Source organism: Myotis yumanensis, unplaced genomic scaffold (genome assembly GCF_028538775.1).
Source record: "Myotis yumanensis isolate MYYU_CA2020_CCGP unplaced genomic scaffold, mMyoYum1.0.hap1 SCAF_7, whole genome shotgun sequence".
In the NCBI taxonomy this organism is placed as follows: domain Eukaryota; kingdom Metazoa; phylum Chordata; class Mammalia; order Chiroptera; family Vespertilionidae; genus Myotis; species Myotis yumanensis.
This window is the reverse complement of record NW_027223758.1, coordinates 73,925,134-73,945,223: the sequence shown is the minus strand read 5'-3', so window position 1 is coordinate 73,945,223 and position 20,090 is coordinate 73,925,134. Positions and strand designations below refer to the sequence as shown.

The following is a 20,090-nucleotide window of genomic DNA, read 5'->3' as shown; positions in this document are numbered from 1 at the left end:
ATAGACCGCCATTTTCGAATGAATGATTAAATGCAGGAGACATGGCTGGTCACGCCCAAGCTCTGAGAACCCAGGAGCACCGCGGTCAGTGTCCCTGGGGAGCAGGCGCCTGCCTCCCCGAGCGCCTAGGACTGATCGCGCCCGGCCTTGAACGGAGGGGCCGGCAGGGGGCGCGCTAGGACGGCAGGGGCCGGGCTCTCCGGCTTCAGTTCGGGCTCCGCTGCCTGGGCCACCACCCGGGCCCCCGCGGCCATCGGGCCTGTCGCTCCTCCAGCTGACTGTGAAGAGGTCCGCGCTCCGCGGGGCCCGAGCAGGAACGACTACCCTGGAGCAGGACAGAGTCACCAAAATCAAGTTCCATGGAGCAACCCCAGAACAAGAGAAGAGGTGGACCTCTGCCCGGGAGGAGGGGCGGGGCGGGGTGGGGTGGGGCGGGGCCGGGCCGCGGGGCAGCCAATGCACGTCAAGGGGCGGGCCGTAGCGGCGGGCACTGCGTCCGAACGCCACCGTTAAGAGGAAACAGCCAATGGGAAAGCCGGGGCGGGGCGGCGCGGCCAATGGCGCGGGCCGGTTTGATTCAAAGGGGCTATAAAAAGGCCTGCCCGTCCTCGCTCTTCCGAGCTCTGTAGGGCCTGAGCGCTGCCATGGCTTTGTTGCCGGAGGGACTGGACGAGCTGCCCGCCGCCTGCCTGTCGCCGTGCGGGCCGCCCAACCTGGCTGAGCTGTACAGCGAAACGCAGCGCCTGGCGCTCGAGGAGCTGGTGGCGGGCGGCCCCGACGCCTTCGCCGCCTTCCTGCGCCAGGAGCGCCTGGGTCGCTTCCTGAACCCCGACGAGGTGCGCTCCATTCTGCGCACGGCCGAGCGGCCCCGCGAGGAGGGCGCGGCGGCGGAGGCCGAGGACTCCTTCGGCTCGTCACACGACTGCTCGTCCGGCACCTACTTCCCCGAGCAGTCGGACTTGGAGCCGCCGCTGCTGGAGCTCGGCTGGCCAGCCTTCTACCGGGGCGCCTACCGCGGCGCCACGCGCGTCGAGGCGCACTTCCAGCCCCGCGGCGCGGGCGCCGGCGGCCCCTACGGCTGCAAGGACGCGCTGCGCCAGCAGCTCCGCTCGGCGCGGGAGGTGAGTGGGCCGGACCGGAGACCCTCTTCAAGCATGGAAAACGGAGGCCTCTTGGGAGCGCCGGGCCCCACCCTGTGTATCACCCCTCGAATTCCTGACCTCCTGGCCCCTCCTCGTGGTTGGGGAGAGTGGGAGGAGTCTCGGTCGCCCAGAACCGAATTGTGCCTGAGTTCCAGCTCCTAACATTCACATCTCCTGGGAAAGGGGACCAGACAGGCCTCCATTTTCAAATTTTATTTAAACCACACCAGATGGCCAACTTTCCTGGCTGTCAGCCAACACTCGACCCCACTTTCAGGGGCTTCTTAGGAGTTGCTTTACCTAGGGAAAAGTTCCTGAAAGATGGTCCCCAGGGACAACTGTGGGCCATTAGGAATCTACTATTGCTAGTCACCACCTGTCTCATGTTGCAGAAAGCAAATGCAGACAAGAGCGGCAGTACCTATAGAGCGTGGAGCAAGTTGCTCCCCCTGTGAATGGGTAGGGCAGGGGGTTGCTCTTTCACAGGCTGGATGATGCCCCAGTTAGCAGTGGCTTCCTAAAATGCAGACCCCCAGCATTAGGTCGACTCACAGCAGTTTTGGTGCGATTGTCGGACTCTTAGTGTGACATGGTATTGGGGTGCAGTGGGAGGGAGGTCTTGTCTCACCAGCCAGGATGGAACTGCAGCAGGGTGCTTGGTACCTGGCAGTCAGGGAAGAAGAATGCAGCACACAAGGTGGGTAGACTAGGCCAGGAACATGGCAGTAAAGCACTAGGTCTTAGTAAGACCAGCTAGGGGTGGCACTTGAGTGTGACTGTGAGTTACAATATCTATGCATGAAGTCTGGTTGAGAGAGCCAAGTCCAGGAGCAAGCCCCAAGTCTCCCAAGGTTCCTGATGCTGGCTGCTTTTTTTGCCTGATGATGGGGTTGTGGCGGGTAGGGGATACAATAGGCTAGTGCCTTGCCTTTGGGGGCGTAGATGTGAGCTCCAGCTAGGCCAGTGTCAGCTCCGTAGTGCTTCAGGTGTGCTGAGGGTCCTTTGGATGCTGCAGTCACTGTGGGCTCAATGAGAGATTAAAAAGATAGAAAAAGGCCCTAACCGGTTTGGCTCAGTGGATAGAGCATTGGCCTGCGGACTGAAGGGTCCCAGGTTCGATTCCGGTCAAGGGCATGTACCTTGGTTGCGGGCACATCCCCATTAGGGGGTGTGCAGGAGGCAGCTAATCGATGTTTTTCTCTCTTCGATGTTTCTAACTCTCTATCCCTCTCCCTTCCTCTCTGTAAAAAATCAATAAAATATATATATTAAAAAAAGATAGAAAAAGGCTTGATTGTGCGGTTGGTGTGCATTCCCAAAGCTTACCTCCAGGATGAGAACCTGGGCACTTGGGACTTGAGAAAAGGAACGAACAGGCCTCCATAAAGGAGAGAGATTGCCCTAGCCTGTTGCCCAGCTTTAATTTTTAGTGGTAGTGAAGGGGCACTGGAGCTAATGCCAGAGGGAAAACTGTCTGTAAACTCTTAGGCTGGCTTCAGAAGGGGCTTGAGGCTGGCGCTCAGGCTCCGCTGTGCCCTGGGGCATTCTGTAATGCTGACATTCCTGGGTGGAACCTCCTGTTCCATTCTGTGCCCGAATCCAGCCACACACTAAAATCTTTAAGATTCTGTATTTGGAACCTGGGTGATTTTTAACTGATAACTGGCACATTACCTTTAAATTGGATAAGTATTTCCAGTGTCTCTCCCATGTGCGCATTACTTGCTTTTTCAGTGTCTGCTGTGTATCGGACACTGTGTCAGGGGCTGGGGCCACGGGTGGAGGGCATGACCCTTGCCTGCACTTGAGAGTTGACAGTCTGCTGGTGGGAGGCAGTGAGGCTGCTGCAGGTAGTCGGGGAGGGGCTGAAGAAAGAAAGCCTCTCAGGAGTGGGGTGACCTTGGAGCTGCATCCCCGAGGAGGGTGGTGGGGCTTGCCAGGCCAGAGGGCAGGGACTGGCCCAGAAGCATGAAAGGACCTGTCATGTTTGGGAGGCAGCCAAGTTCCTTACAGCTGGAGCAGAAAGTATGTGAGGGTTAGTGGTCGGAGAGGAGGCTGGAGGGGAGCATGGGCCAGACCATCAGGCTTTGCACACTACTTGAAGGAGCATTGGGAGCCCTTGAAGGTTTAGAGGGAGGAGAGGAGCATGATCAGTCTGGTGTTCCTGCAGTAGGTGGGTGCGTTAGAGAGGGGTGAGACTGGTATCCAGGATGGTTGTAAGGAAGGGACCCGCGGGATCTATGTGTTAGAACAGTTGTTCTCAACCTTCCTAATGCCTTGCCCCTTTAATACAGTTCCTCATGTGGTGACCCCCAACCATAAAATTATTTTCGTTGCTACTTCATAACTAATTTTGCTACTGTTATGAATCGTAATGCAAATATCTGATATGCAGGATGTATTTTCATTGTTACAAATTGAACATAATTAAAGCATAGTGATTAATCACAAAAACAATATGTAATTATATATGTGTTTTCCGATGGTCTTAGGCGACCCCTGTGAAAGGGTCATTCGACCCCCAAAGGGGTCTCGACCCACAGGTTGGCGACCCACAGGTTGAGAACCGCTGTGTTAGAAGAAGGTCTGTGCTAATAATAAGGCAGTGCTGCAGCAGGGAGGTGAATTTTAGGTAGAATTTTTAGGACTTGGTAGTGAGGGAGGGGGCAGGAGAATAGGCAAAGCCAAGGAGAAGAAGGTATAGAAAGAGTTGAGGATAGAGATTTTTTAGCTTGTTGCTACCAAATTAGAATATAGGAGAATAAGGCTCAGGGTATGGATGGGGAGAGGAGTTGGATTTGAGACCAGGCACAGAGAGGTTAAGTAACTTGCTCAAGATCATGCAGTTAGTGGGGGACAGAGCTGGGCCCAAGCCCAAGACTGCCTGGCTCCTGACCCCATGCTCTCAGTTACTGCTCCACATGTCCTCCGTGCTGTGAGGAAGGATTGCCACATTGGTAGTTTTCAGCAGGCTGAAGATTTTTCCGTTTCTTAACGGAAAAATCTAATTTCCACATGACATATCTTATGAACAGAAAATGACAATGACAGTACTAAATCTGCCCTTTCTGGAAGAAGACTGGACATAAGCACAAAGCAAGGTTATTTGGTAAATGGCAGTGTCTAGTTCTGGTTTTGTAGCCTGAATGGACAGTTCAGTTCTGGGATAGGTTTCATCCTCATCCAGGACTCATGCTGCTTTTTGAGCTGTTCTGACATGGAAGAGGTGCTCAGAAGATAACGTGGAGACCCATCATATGCACCTTTGATCATTCACCTACATGCATTTGGGGGGGGGGGGCGGGTTGGGATGGGGAAGGACACCAAGGGCGACAATGCAATAGTTCTGGTGATTCTACCTCCCTTTCCACGCAACAAGTACTTGTCCCACAGTAGGTGTGACTGGGGCTTATGCCAGTCTCTCCATTGGCTCAGTTTCTGTGTACCTTTCAAAGTGTGGGTATTCTGCCATAGTAAGTGAGGTACGATGCTTAAAAAACATGATTTATCTACGACATGGCTTCTGCATACAAGCTGACTACCTCATGCTCAGTTGAGCTTCACCAAAGCCGGACTGCTTTGGACTTTTAAAAAAATATATTTTTATTGATTTCAGAGAGGAAGGGACAGGGAGAGATAGAAACATCAATGATGAGAGTCATTGATCGGCTGCTTCCTGCACATCCCACATGGGGGAATCGAACCTGAAACCCAGGCATATGCCCTGACTGGGAATTGAACTGTGACCTCCTGGTTCATAGGTCTATGTTCAACCACTGAGCCATGCTGGCCGGGCTGCTTTGGACTTTTTGAGAGCACAGATGTTTGCTTCCTTAGGAATTTTCAGGGTAATTTTGAACTGTATAGAATTTTCCCCTTACACACCTACTCCAAAATCTATTCCTATATATTGTATTTTTTAAATGTTTGTTTTTTGGTTGGTTTATTTATTTACTTCAGAGGGAGAGGGACAGAGAGATAAACACCTCTTGATGGTTTTCCTTCCCTTTCTAAAAACCCAGCCCCCTTGTATACTTCAGGCTGGAACAGTACAGAGGAAATGCAGCTGTGTATGATCAGTCCCTCTACAGGCCACTGAAAACCTGGCGCCCTCCCCCTCCCTTTCTGGAGAGGAACTGTGCCACTCTCTGCAGGTGGAGGCTCTACCAACACTCCAATCTGACACTTGAATTGTTAATTTTATAACAACAGCCTATGAAATCTAGAGAGAAAACACACAGGCAAAATTAGGTTTTGCTATGGAAATTTATGCTTGTTTTTTATTAAACCTGGAGATGATATGATAGTTTAAAGCTTTTTAAAAGAAATTCCAAGGAGAGAATTTCTGTTGTATTAAAAAGCTGTAAGAAATTGAGAGAATATATGTCTTTTGCTTATTTATCTATCTATTTATTTATTTATTGTTAATCCTCTCCGGAGGATATTTTTACATTGATCTTTTTAGAGAGAGTGGAAGAGCGAGGGAAAGACAAACATTGATGTGAGAGAAACACATCTATAGATTGCTCTCCTGCACGAACCCTGATCAGGGTAAAAAGGCCAGGGAGAAGCCTGCAACCTAGGTGTACATGCCTTTGATTGGAATCCGACCCCGGATTTTTTGATCTGCAGGCCAACACTCTACCCACTGAGCCAAACCGGCTAAGGCTATCTTTTGCTTTTTTAGCAAGAGTATCTTCAGAAGAAGTGGCTGGTGCCCTAGGGGGTCGAAGGAAATTGACTTTGGGTGTCATGTGGTCAATGTGAGGAATTCATCAGCCAGGCTATGTTGACCACTTGATAGGTTGACGCATCTTTGAATGTGTGTAGAACTTTGGTAGAATTCCAAGCATGTTGCACACGTGTCCTTGCTTTATGACTATGGGTGGGAAGGGAGGGAAACTGAGGTGCAGTAGGAAGGAGTGATTGACACAAACATCCTGCAGAGGAAGAACTGGAATGAGAACTGGAATGACTGAGTGGCCCCTTGAGGCTGCTCATGTGCTGGGTCAGCTCCCAGCCCAGCCCATTGAAGGACGCATGAATCAGACTAGAGCTGGAAGGGGCCATTTTTGAGGAGGCAGCTCGGGTAGAATGACTTGGCCAAGAAATAGTGGCAGAATTGGGACTAAACATTAGCTGCCATAGGAGGGCTTTATGCCAGGAACTGTCAAATGTTGACATGAATTCTCTCATTGACTGAACCCTCAAACACTATAACATATAGACAGTATTATTTGCACCTTAAGTAACTTGCTAGAGGGTACATGGTGCTTGAAAGTGGAAGATCCAGGATCCATGTCCAGGTTTAATTCTATAGCCTGTTCACATAATATCTTTGTTTCCCAAGACATCCTGATTTAGTCCATTTGGAATTAGCAGTACCATCTTCAGAGAAAAGGTGCCCACTGTCTAGGGAGTTCCAAGTTTCCTTAGTGTTTGCTCTGATTTATTGCATGTTATTTGTAATCATCCTCTGTGGTGGGCTTGATCCCAGGTACTTTACTGATCCTTTTAGGATTTAGTCCAGGCTCTCAGTCATTTGCAGGCTGAACATTACTGGACTTCTTGGGAGTAATACAGTGGGGCCTTGACTTAGGAGTTTAATTTGTTCCTTGACGGAGCTCATAACTCAAATTACTCATATGTCAAATCACTGTGACGTTCGCTGCGCCAACTAGCGGTGGGGTATCTGAAGCTGGTTCGTAACCCGAATTTTTTTGAGCTTGCAACTCAAAGCAAAAAATCGGCCGAGAGATGGCTCTATTTCAAAAAAACTCGTTAGTCGGGACACTCGTAAGTCAAGGCCCCACTGTATTTAGTTTAACACTTTACCACACAGCTCTGGAGTCACACAGGCCTGGGCGGAAATTCCAGCTCCTGCATTTGCTTAAGTGTGTCACTTTGAACGAGTTACCTAACCTCTCCAAGCTTTATTTTTCTCATTTGTAAATTGGGGATACAATTAATGGGGTTTTGAAATCTCTAGATATCTCGTAGAGATTTTGTGCAAGAAGACATGTAGAAAAGATTCCGGTTCTATGTGAAAAGTAGCATAAACAGAGTTTGTGCCCTTCCTAAAGACCAAGAATACCTGAGACTGTGACTCTAACTGTGTGGACCACCAAGTCCCTTGGTATAGATCAGCAAGGGATGTTGGTAGGGTGAAGTAAGGCTTGTGGTTTTGTCACCTGATGATGTGGGATTGACACAGGTGTGGCTGCTCCAGATGTGGTTGAGAAAGTGTAGGAACAGTATGGGGTACCAGGCATGACTAATTTGCAGTGAGTTTCAGGTGGGTGTTGACACTGGAATAGACTCTCAAAAGTCAACACTTAGAGAGTTTCTAGCCCTAAGAAAGTGGGCAGGCTCTATGCAGCAGAGGCCGGGACAGGGCAGGACCCACAGTGACCATGCAGGGCACTTGGTGGCCATGGGATGCCCACCTTCCTGATGTCTCTCCTTTGTCCATCCCTGAATTACTCCTCAGGGAGGGAGCAGTGACTGGCTTCTATGCTTCTGTCAAGTCCAGATGTACTTTTGGGGCCCTGCAGCATGAACACCAACACCTAGGAGATGTGTCCGGCTTTGGAAAGCAGGCACTTGGCTGGCTGGTGAATGAGTCCAGGTCATTGCTCAGCTCACTGAAGAGACTGTTCCCTCAGAGATTTGAGAGGCCCCAGGTCTAGTTCTACTCTGCAGAGCTTGGTTGCATGGGAACTGGTAGAGCTGAGGAGGGAGAGTATAGGGGAGCAGGGCTTGGGTCTTGAAGGAAGGAAGGAGGGATTTCCTACTGATTGCTTAAATGTAGAGGGCTGTTCCTTCTACAGAAGTCTTGAGTCCTGCTCTAGCCCAGCTGGCATGGCTCAGTGGATTGAGCATTGTCCCATGCACCGTAGAGGTCGCTGGTTCTATTCTCTGCCGGGGCATATGCCCAGGTTGTGGGCTTGATCCACAGTAGAGGGTGTGCAGGAGGCAGCTGATCTATGTTTCTCTATCATCAATGTTTCCTATCTTTTCTCCTCCCTTCCTCTTTCTATAAAAAATCAATAAAAACATACTTTTAAAAAAGAGTCCTGCTCTAGTAAGGGTACAGGGGAGTCAGGAAGACATGCCTCCATCTATCCTCTAAATACCCTGTGGGTGCTGGGGACCAGCATTCAAACCAGTTATTTTCAGTACACACAGGAAGGATTGAGGCTTTAAAAGCAAACGGTGAAACCTAACAAAGCTGTTGTTTGTACAGTTGTCTTATGGAGTTGTGAATCTAAATTCTGTTTGGCAGTTGATTTATACTAATGGCCCTGCTCCTGAGTCCCTACCTCCAGCAGTTCTCAACCTTCTCTAACCTCGCCAGCTGGGCTGGCTTCCTTGGTGCATGTCCATTGGCCCCATCCCACTGTCTTAACCCTGACTCATCTCCTGTGTCCCTCAGTAGTAGGGTTTCTTGAGGACATTGATTGACAACCCTAGGTCCTCAAAGCCCAGCACCATGCCAGGCTTATGGTTGGCTCACTGGATGTTTGAAGGAACAGTGGGATATAAGAGAAGCAAGCAGGTATCTGTCTTCTAGCTTTCTCTTGTGAGCTTTACTCTCATTCTTACACCTGTGCATATAGAATCCCCCTATAAAGGTTTTACTGCCAGTTTTGAAGCTTCTCTCTCAAGCTTCTTTCTTTTCCTGTTTGTGTAAACCTGAATCTTCCTCTGCCTCTTCCCACCCTTCCTTCCCTCTTCTTTTCTCCTCCAGTCCATTGCTTGGCTTTCCCATGGCCCCTTTCCTCTTTAATCCTCATTGCTTCCATCATCAAAACCTCTATCATTTAAAAAATAAAGTGTTCCTGAACCTAAAGGTATCTAAGTGCTTGCTGTGTTGTGGGCACTTGGGTACATGGACCTGTGTTGGAGGAGGTGGGGCCAGATCTCCAGCCTACCCCTTCCTTTCTCCCAGCATCAGCCTCTTCCGTCACTTGGGGTATTCACTTTGAACTCATTACTCTTCTTAACCCCCTTTCCCTCCATTGCCTGTGTGATACTGATTCCTTGGTTGGCATTCAAGGCCTTCTGTGACCTTGCTCATTGACTTATGTCTCAGTCATGTCCTGTTGCTCCCTTTTGTGCATACTCCACGTGCCAGCCAAACTGGTACATACCCATTGTTTCCTACTTCTTCCTCTGTCATCACATGGCTTCCTGCCAGAATGTCCTCCCCTTCACTTTTCCCCTGTCCGAATCTTGTCCTTATTTGTGATTCACCTCAAGTGCCCTCTCCTCCAGGGATCTTCCTCTGCTCTTATTTGGTAAACAGTGAGTGCTGTGGTGCGTCCACCGCTGCAGGGCAGATGCTGTACTGTCCCTGCTCTCCATAGTGTCCACTCATCTCATTGCCTCCAACAGTACATATCCTTTTTCTTCCTTGCATCCCATGTCCTCTCTTTGTAGATAAGTTGTGTCTAGGTCAAATCTCTACAGCCACCTTTCTGCCTAGTACAAGGATTCAGCTCGCAGTAGACTCTGAAGGGGTGCTGGCTGCATAATTGAACACCAGTTTCAAGGCTTTGTCTCATTTAATCCTCACAACAGCCCTTTGATGTAGATGCTAATATTATCCATATCTTCCAGAGGAGAAAAACGAGGCTCAAAGACATTGAGCAGTTTGCCCAAGGTCACACAACTAGTAAACCACAGAGCTGGGATTTGTGTGCCCAGGATTTTTCTGCCTTTTAACCATTGCTATGTGACCTCAATGAATGGGGTAGATACAACTCCAGATAGGATGTGTAAAACCCATCAGAGGATATAGACTTCTGGAGATGCCACCGATTCAGAAAGAACTCTTTATTTTTTAAATTAATGTGCCCAGTGGGTTTCACTGTACCCTTTACCAGGAATAGCTCACAGCTGGGGTTTCATCCAGATTGGGGAAGATTCGGGGGCTGCGTGGAGGTGTGCAAAGGGTGGGAAATGGGTACATCTGTAATAGGGTCAGCAATAAAAATAAAGTTAAAAACAAAAATTGGGGAGGGGAGGAATGAGGAGAAGCAGCCAGAGAGATAAATTGATCTTTCCAGATTCTCTTGTAGCAGTGACTTCCCAGGAGCTGGCATTTCAAGGTCCCTCCTCCTGGTAGATGAGGCTCTGGGTGTTGGAGAAAGACAGCAAAATTGCCTTTCTGTCTCTGCACTTCTTTAACCTCTTCCCCTTCCCCCTAAATACTTAAAGGGTAAATATTGTTAGGTACTATCCTGAGTCCTCTCGGGCCAGAGTTTGAATCAGTCCTGTTCAGGTGAGACCTGTCAATACTTTAAAGTTCAAAACAACGAGTTAACGTGATTAAAAAAGACATTTTTACTGTTGAGGTTGGGAGGAGAGAAAAGCCCTCACAGCGGCAGACTGTAAAAGGCTCCAAGCCTTGGCTTCGGGGGACAGTTTTCTTAGCTTACATCCCCACTTATGACTCCATTTGCAAGGACTTGTTTCTAAACCTGGATGTTTTATATCCCCATGGCCCTGCCAGGAGTTAGCTGAGGGCCACGGTTTAAACCTGCAAAGGGTATGATTAGAGGCTTTGTGTCTGGAGCAGTCTGTCTTTAGCAAGGAAAGCCGGGAGCTGGCGGATGCCTCCCTGTGTTGAACTGTCTGAATAGCTCAAACTCTGGACTAGTAAAGTGATTCAATGAACAGACACTTAAGAGATCTTTTGTGCCTTGCATTTCATGTAACATAATAATTTAGTTCTCACTACAAACCTATTTTGCAGCCAAGGATACAGACAGTGGAAACAGCTGTAATTTTCCCAAAGATACCTGACTGAGGCATCTCTTAACTGTAGTCTAATGGGGAGAAGAAAGGACTGGTCAAGCTTCAGGACAGAATCCTTAGGATATATTTCCATATTCCTGTTGTGATGTATACTGTGGACAGATAGATAATCAAGATAATCAAGAACTAGAGACCACCTTTTAAAGAAGGGAGACTAGTGCTGTGGGAGCCATTTGGTTGGATCCTGACTAGTGGAGGGAGTAGAACATTGTGAAGATTTGGTATCAGTGTTAGAGGCACAAGTGGGAGGATCTGCTTGCCTGGTATGGTCATTTCCAAGCTCTGAGTTGGTGGTGGATGGGGTGGGCCTGTCTCAGTTGTAACAAAAACTCAGAGCTTATGATCCCAAATCAGACAATACTCAAAATCACAGACTTAGAGAATGCTACACCCAGAAGGGGCTCAGAGAATCTAAGGTTTTGTTTACTTTTACAGACAGGAAACTGAAGCCAGTGTGGAAGCAACAGGCCTAAGAGAATGGTGTGTTAGCCACAGAATCTAGACAGGTTGCTGGTCTGAGCTGAGCCTATAGGATGGGAAGGGGGTTTAGTAAAAGAAGAGAAATTGAATGGAATAGGATCATAGGAGGTCAGGGCAGTGGATTAACGTATGTTTCTGAGAAATTAACCAGTGTGGAGGGGAGTGGCTAGGAAGCAGTTTGGGAGGGTTAGCTAAGCCAAGTCCAGATTTGTAGGATACAGTGACAACAGTGTCTTTGGAGATGGAGGGGAGTCCACAGTGAGGAGAAAATCAATACTGCAGGAGAAGGAAGAATGTCATAGCATGGGGATCCTTTCCCAGCTATGAGATAGGGTCCAGAGCCCGCACAAGGAGCTGCAGATGGTGGTGGTACGAGCTGACAGCTTGCCCTTCCTCACCCTGACCCTGCAGGTGATTGCCGTGGTGATGGATGTATTCACAGATATCGACATCTTCAGAGATCTGCAGGAAATATGTCGGAAACAGGGAGTTGCTGTATACATCCTTCTGGACCAGGCTCTACTCTCTCAGTTTTTGGATATGTGTATGGATCTGAAAGTTCATCCTGAACAAGAAAAGGTTTGTGTTACACTGTGTCTGATTTCACCACAATCAAAAATAGGACCTATCTACATAGCAGTCGGTAGTGGTATCTCCAGTATAAGAGAGGGAACTGAGGCCATGAGCAAGGTGATTTATTTGCTTGAAGTCTCACAGAAAAGAAACGACAGTCAGGATTCAAGTCATTGTCCCTCCCTCACATCATGCTGCCTCCTGACTAGGAGCCTGACTGTTCACGTCAAGAGGCTGCCTTGGATGCTGCTGCTTTTGACTGTAGTGCTGGTAGGTTCTCATTTTATCATAATGATCACATTTATGGTGTCCTAGGCACTGGCCTGGGCTCTTGACAAATGTTATTCAATTTAATCCTCACAGAAGCCTTATCGAGTAAGTGGCAGGAAGGGGTGACACAGAGAATCCAGTGTATACAACTGGAAAGTTAGTGGGCCTGGGGTTTGACTCCCCATCTACCATCACTGTCCCATTGTGTCTCTCATGTCTCATTATAAAATTAGGCTTTTTATGGCCTTTGCTCTGAGCATGACTTTATTTAAATCTAAGGTTAGCCCTGGCTGGTTTGGGTCAGTGGATAGAGAGTCGGCCTGCAGACTGAAGGGTTCCGGGTTTGATTCCTGTCAAGGGCACATGCCTGGGTTGCGGGCTCAATCCCCGATGGGGGGCGTGCAGGAGGCAGCCAATCGATGATTCTCTCTCATCACTGATGTTTCTATCTCTCTCCCTCTCCTTTCCTCTCTGAAATCAATAAATAAAAAATAAAAATCTAAGGTGGTACAACTTAACTAGCTTGCTCTCTTTAGTGGAAAGAGGCAAGAAAAATAGTCATACTTATTACACCATTCTTTTTTTTTTTTTAAATTAAACAACTTAACCTGTGAGCTTCAGAATTTAATTTATCAACTTAGTTCATTGCCTATGAGCACCTACTATGAGCTATTCTAGGTACTGGAAATAAAACAGTCAGCAGAATGAACAGAAAATATGGGTAATTGCATATGGACATACAGTTGCTGCCTTGTTCTTATCAAGCAATTTGGTTTTGCAAAATTTTAGCTATTTAACGTCTCCCACAGAGTGCTTGTCGGTTGTTTTCCCTAATGAGGAAACCGAGGATTGGGTTTAATTAGGTAATTTTCAACTTGTTGCTAATGCTACAAAGCAAATCATGGTGGAGGTAGGTTTATAGCATGGAGACCCAAAGAAATGAACCAGCCATGTGACCCAACAATCAAATGAAAAATGAGATCAGGTCAACCCAAGGAATATGCAAATCAGGCATGGAAAAGTACATTGTCCTGTAGCCAAATGTTCATCTGTGACTGCTCACAGAGAACCATGTGAGGACATTGAAGGCATCAGTGTTTAATTTCAAGGCACTCATTCTGTAATTAAGGTGGTATGTTATCAGCAGGAAAATCACAGATTAGCTCTAGCCACCACTTTGGTCAAGTGATTGTCTGTGATTCATCTACTTGGCAGAAATCTAGGAGTACCGTCTGCCTACTCAGTTGCCCAGAGCTGGTTGGTGTCTTTATCGTTGTCTTTTATGTCTGCAGGAGGAGTTGAAAGGAGGTCTGTACCTCTGGCCTCACCAATTTTCATCATGTCTTAACTCCTTCCTAGGGAAGCACCATCTTTGCTGGCTGCTTCTCACACCTGGTGTGTCTATGCTGGTGAACATGTGCCCTCACCAAGTCAGGGCTGCCTTCCTCCCCCAGGCCCTGGCTCTGCAACTGGTTCAGATGTTGGGTGTCCTGTCTGTAGGAACTTGGTCACACATTTGTGTATAGGCCTCAAAAGTGCTTTGGCCACAATCACAGAGGCCTGTAAAACATTCTGATATAAGGGCCAAAGAGACAAGATGCACAAAATCAGGCCTAAATCTGCCCATAGTGATATTTTTTATGCTTTTTATTATATGTTGATCCTTTGAAGCTCTGCTTAGGAGTCATTACCTTCTCCAGGAAGCCCTCCCCTGCCAGCTCCATATGTACCTTTGTGGAAGTTACTAGCTTTTTTAAAAAATTAATTTCCATTTTAAAACAATTTATGATTTACAAAGGAGTTACAAAAACAATATAAGAAATTCATGAATATTTGTAGCCCAAGTTCTCTAAATGTTAACATCTTACAAATCTCAGTACAAATTTGAAAAATCAAGAAATAAACGATATAATACTATAAGGTGTCCCAAAATTCACGCAAGAAGTAATTTTGATAGAAAACAGGTTTATAATTAAAAATTGTAAATTTTTTATTGATTCATAAAGTATACAGTATAGGGTTATGTATGGAATAGCACATCGGGTAAATGGCCTCCACGGCCTTGCTGGCACATACGCAAAGCTGTGGTCTTCATTGGTCTTCATTGTCCCTGTTCCTGGGCCATAATTGGTACTTGGTAATGCTTATCAAATTGAAGGGATTGAAATCAAAGGGCAACAGATACTAGAATCTGATTCAATAAACCAAGTAAAATTAGGCTTTTATTTTTTTTTGTTGTTGTTAATGCTCTCGCAAAATTCAAATCTTGCGTGAATTTTGGGACACCCTATATTATCTGAGCTAAAGATCTCATAAAATTCACTAATCATTCCATGGAAGTCCTTTTTCTTGTCTAGGATTCAATCCAGGACCATAGCTGGCATATAGTTGTCATGTCTCCTTTGCTTCCTCTCATCCTGAACTGTTCCTCCTTTGTCTTTAGGGTCTTGATACTTTTGAAGAACATTAGCCAGTTTTCTGTAGAATTTAGGTTTCTGATGCTTCCTCATGGTTAAATTAAGATCATGCATTTTGGTAAGAATACCATTGAAATGATGTTATGTGTTGCCATAGTTTTCTTTGGTTTGCCTTTTGTTTTTATTTTTGAAGTGATAGATTCCTAGGAATTGCAGATAATACAGAAGTTTCCATGGAGCCTTCACCCAGTTTCCCCCAATGGTTATGTAACTTATAGTACAATAGCAAAAGATGGAAATGGACATGGGTACAGTGTGTGTCTATAGTTCTGTGCCATTTTGTCACGTGTTCATATGAGCACCACTACCACCAAGATATAGAGCTATTCTGTACCATTGAGATCTCCCTCATGCTACACCTTTATAGTCACATGCACTCCCCTCTCTACCCTCCTCCTACCATGTTTAACCCTGGAAATCACTACTTGTTCCCCATCTCTATAATTTTATCATTTAGGGAATGTTACATAAATGGAACTATGTAGTATCTGACCTTTTGATATTGGCTTTTTTCCCTCAGCATAAAGCCCTTGAGATCCATCCAAATTGTTGTGTGTATCCAATAGTTTGTTCCTTTTAATTGCTGAGTAGTATCATGGTATGGTTGTTTAACTGTTCACCCATTGAAAAGCATTAGAATAATTTCTAGTCTTTTATTGTTATGAATGGATACTATGAATATTTGTGTACAGGTTTTTGTGTAGACATAGATTTTCACTTCTCTGGATGATTTAGTCTTGCTATAATTTTTTAATCATTCATTACTTTTCTCCTATCTAGTCCTTGCAGGTCAGGAGTGTACCTTATCACAAGAAGCATGCCTTATATCTCTTTTATCTCAAGGCCTGGTACATAGGGGCTTTCTTTGTTTGTAGAGTAAATGAGAGAATCAAACAAAAATCTTAAACATTTAATTTGAATGTGTAAGATTTCTAAACATATTTAGCTACTGATCTGCCCCAAAGAATGCAGATTGTCTTAGTATTTTATATACCATTGTATATACATTTACATGTGTCATTTTACAAAGATAATTATTCATATACATGCAGTATATAACCCCAGTGTGATTCCATTGTACTTTTCTGGTAAATACATACTTGTAGGAAATATGACATTGCTGATTAGGCACATGTGATATGAATGTTTGCTGCCTCAAGTCCTGTATTAGAAAAGGCTCATTGTATGTTCTCTAGACCCATTGTTGTGTGTGGGTGAGGATGGGTTGTTTACTGGTGATTCTATTAGACAAAAGTAGGAGAAATATCAACTTAGCTTCTTTAAACCTTTGTTAAGATGTTATTTATTACTAGTGTGTTCCCTTTGACAATTTAATCCCCCATGTTTTATTTAAAAAGTCATTTCCTAGATTCTATTGTTTAGTATCATCAAAAAGTGAGTTTTCTTTTAGAGTACATGTACACATGAACTAAGGGCATATGAGAAGCTGGACTAAATGTGAAGCAACATTAGTTGAGCTCCCGAATGGGGACTGTGAACCATTCATTGGCCAATATTTGTCTGTTTGAGAATTGTAAACTAAGCCCTCTTGTCTTAATCATTTGTTCACTAGATTATTCATTTCTTTTTTCCACACTCTCCTGCCAACAGCTGATGACAGTTCGGACTATTACAGGAAATATCTACTATGCAAGATCAGGAACTAAAATTGTTGGGAAGGTTCATGAAAAGTTCACATTGATTGATGGCATTCGAGTGGCTACAGGCTCCTACAGGTAAGTTTCTCACCTGCCCATGCTTATTAATCTAAATTGTTTAGGAGGAGCATGCTATGTAAAGGCAGAAGCTTCCCCACCCTCCCATTCCCCAACGCCAGGCTTTATGGCCAGGCATTCTGAGATGTGTGCATCTGTATGTGAGTAGGTTAATCAATACCTCCTCCTACAGAAGGTAGTTGAGGTTGACCTCCCCTGCCCTGTGGTCTACAGAACTGAAGTGCAGAGGTTGAAATTTGTCTGGAGACCCCACGGCGAGCAAATCCTAGATTCAAGCTGCAGCTAGGCCCACAGTGGATGAATTAGGAATAACAGTGGCAGGACCAGTCTCAAGTCTGGTTCCTGGGTACTTTGAACGCCTTGTCCCTGCTCACTTGGTGGTAAGGGCAGTCTCAGCCATGGGCATCAGAGTAGAGGGCAGAGCTGACGCTGTCAGCTTACACGTAACTCCTTCACCTTGCTTCAAGGCTTGTAATCTTGTGCTTTAGAAAGTACTGATCCATGTTCTGCCTCCACCTTTGAAGTCTCACATTGGCAACGGCATCTTAAGGGAGAGTGCAGAGAAGTTGAATAGAGGGTGGAGGTAATGAGTGGTTAACACTAATCTCCAGAAGTTAAGACATGCCGTTTTTTCTCCTGCGGCTTCGATGTTTGGCCAGCTCTGCATTTGATCGTCTGATGGGGTGCATGAGGTGTGTCTGTAGAGTTTAAAAATGAAAAAATCATTTTTGAAGAAACACACTCCTGAGTGATAATTATGTGTCAGCCCTGGGTAAAGGTGGAAAGATTTGAGGATGATGGAAGGCGGTAAGATGAAGAAAGCCTTGATGCCTTTCTTCTCAAACAGTACCTTCAATGCTGGGGAAAAAGTCACACTCTTCCTGAAACTTCCTTTCATAAGAAATTTTTAAATAACTGGAGGAATCTAGATTTTTCATCCAAAGTAGGTTTGATCTGTATTAGCCAAACTTAGCTCAACTGGGTTTTGGCTATTCTAAAATATAAAAACTACCCTCTACAGATGCAGTATGCTACCATTGAGGATGAAGGTGATGATAGCTTTCATTTGTTACAGACATTTTTATAATCCCGGTATAGATAGGTGTCTTATTTACGTGATCTCATTGAGGGTTTTCAAAAGACTCTTCTCTCTCAGTGGGGTGATTGCAAGTGCAGAAAGCTAACTCAAACTATGCAGATGGAATTTTTTGACTCCTGTGATTTAGAAATGTCGAAAGATTTTTAGCTCTTTTTGACCTAGAGGCCATCCATTTATCTGAACACTGTCTTCTGGTTCTTCTTTTCTCCAGTTGGTCTTTAGTCTCAGTCAGCTCTCCATTTGAAGGCATAGATCTAGGCTTTCTCATGGGGCCTTTCATAGCTGTCTCCCAAAGAGAGAGACTTTATTTCTCTCAGCACTGCTTTTAATCCTTGAAAAATTACTTGGCCTGAGGTGGGTCACATGTCCTCCCTGGGTAGCTCCCCGTATTCAAGGGGATAGGATAGTCTGGCCATCCTGGTAATATGCTCTTGTAATTGGAGAGGCCCATAAATGAAGACCTTCTTGGCGAGGATAGAGGTGGTTTCTGTCACCAGAGGAAGGAGGAGGGATGCTGGACAGTCGGGCACATGTCCTACTCAGCTCTGAATGTGCTTCCAGCAACAGCGTCATGGTTAGAATAACAGCATTGCACTGGCCATACTTAAGGACTGGGCCTGGTCTGGGGTCCACCACAGTTTCCTTCTATGAAACCACTAGCCGTTTCCTCACTTCGAAAATGAGGGCACTGGCCAAATATTTTAGAAATCCTTTCTAGTTTTTAAAAACTGAGGTTGAGGTTGTGTAGGTTGTAGTGTGTTGGTTAAACAGTTGGTCTTTTAACTTTTATGTTAGCCTATATATGCCATATGCCTGTGTTAAGGCTGAATTTAAACTACATGATAGGTATGCTGTCATCAAAGTTATGAATCTTATGTAGCAGGATATCTGGACTTTATTACTCAGATTGACATAAGAAAAGACTAAAGTTGCTTATTCTTACCAGTGTCTGTTTGTTTTTAATCCTCAAGTTTTACATGGACAGATGGCAAATTAAATAGCAGTAATTTGGTCATTCTGTCCGGCCAAGTGGTTGAACACTTTGATCTGGAGTTCCGAATCCTGTATGCACAATCAAAGCCCATCAGCTCCAAACTCCTATCCAGCTTCCAGATCAACAGCAAGTTTGACCATCTAGTTGACCGGAAACCATTGTCCAAGGAGCTCACGTTGGGCAATCTGCTGCGGCAGCGGCTGGCCAGGCTCTCAAGCACCCCCAAGAAGGCCGAGCTGCTGTGTGGAGCACCCACCAAGGGCAGGGCAGAGGCCAGGCGCCACGACTCTGAGTCTTCCACCATCAGTGAGGAAGACTACCTTAACAGCCACAAGGAAGAGCCAGATGGTGGAAAGGTGACTGATGCCGCCACTCAGACAGAGCCAGGAGAGGAGATGCCAGTGGTGAGCGTGAGTGACTCGGGAACACAAACCAGCACCGCCATAACTAGTGCTGGGACCCAAACCACAGTTGCCACCAGGGCAGCGAGCTCGCAAACCATGGTTCGGTTCATGTCGGCCACCACCCAGACTGATGTGGATGAGAATGTTGTCTTTTCTCAGGGAACCCAGTCTAAAGAAGGGTCACCTGTATCAAAGATGTCTGTCTCGAGATCTTCCAGTTTGAAATCGTACTCCTCGCTGTCTTCCCAAGGCTCTGTGGCAAGCTCCATCGGCTCCCAGACTTCCATCAGAACCACTGACCTCATCCTTCCTGGACATTCCAAGTACTGGGGCACCCCCCACTTTGACTCATTTAGAAACTTGAATAAAGAGCGGCAGTTTCACTTTTCTGCCATCAGGTCCCGGCTCCACCATATGCTGGCCATGTTGTCAGGGAGAACAGTTCTTACTGAGAACTATATTGGCTTTAATTCTGGAAATTTTACCAGAGCACCAGTTAATTTACTGGCTATTCGAGATATTACACTCTATCCCTCCTATCAGTGACTGCTCAGTGTTCAGAGCCTCCTGGGTTCCTCCAGGCTTGCAATAGACATCATCAGAGCATCCTGCTCTGCAAAATATCTCCTGTCCCTAATTGTTTTTCTTTTGCCTGACTTTTAGTCACCCTGATTTTCTTTGAATTCTATAAACTGCACATTATTTTACATGCTCTAATTTTGTTTTTGTCATATATAAACCGGCTATTGGTTTTATGGTTACAACACTATGGGTACAGTTTCTTTGCACATTTTTAACATTGATATCTCTTAAAGAGGTAAATTCTGGTAAGAGATAAAATATGTTTTGCATTTTCCTAGATTTGTGTGTTCTTCTGTTTAAGAGCTTTGAATCACTAGTTTTTATGTTCAAAATCCTGTTTAGAATAAATGGCTTCTTAATTGTCTCTTCTTTAGTATATCTGTGTTCTTAATATTAACTAAATATAAACAACTTTTATTTGGTGATTGCTTGAGTACCTTTTTTCCCCTTTTTTTTCTTTCAGGAGTTTTTCTCTTTAACTCTGGGAGTATGTCACAAGTAATGTACCTAA

The 20,090-nt window shown here is 45.7% G+C and overlaps 1 protein-coding gene across 1 annotated transcript; it reads left to right on the top strand.

Moving 5' to 3' along the window:
• Positions 1–633: 633 nt before the first annotated feature.
• On the top strand, positions 634–20,004 carry FAM83D (family with sequence similarity 83 member D). Its single transcript, XM_070421617.1, has 4 exons — positions 634–1,121; positions 11,856–12,023; positions 16,376–16,500; positions 18,571–20,004. Exons 1-4 carry the CDS (start codon positions 645–647, stop codon positions 19,541–19,543), a joined length of 1,743 nt encoding a protein of 580 aa, XP_070277718.1. The 5' UTR covers positions 634–644; the 3' UTR covers positions 19,544–20,004.
• The last annotated feature ends 86 nt before the right edge of the window (positions 20,005–20,090 follow it).

Excerpts from the sequence above, each read along its gene's own strand:
- FAM83D (XM_070421617.1), top strand. The coding sequence starts at position 645 with ATGGCTTTGTTGCCGGAGGGACTGGACGAGCTGCCCGCCGCCTGCCTG. Across the intron at positions 1,122-11,855 it reads AGCTCCGCTCGGCGCGGGAG|GTGATTGCCGTGGTGATGGA; the intron begins GTGAGTGGGCCG and ends CTGACCCTGCAG. Across the intron at positions 16,501-18,570 it reads GTGGCTACAGGCTCCTACAG|TTTTACATGGACAGATGGCA; the intron begins GTAAGTTTCTCA and ends TTAATCCTCAAG.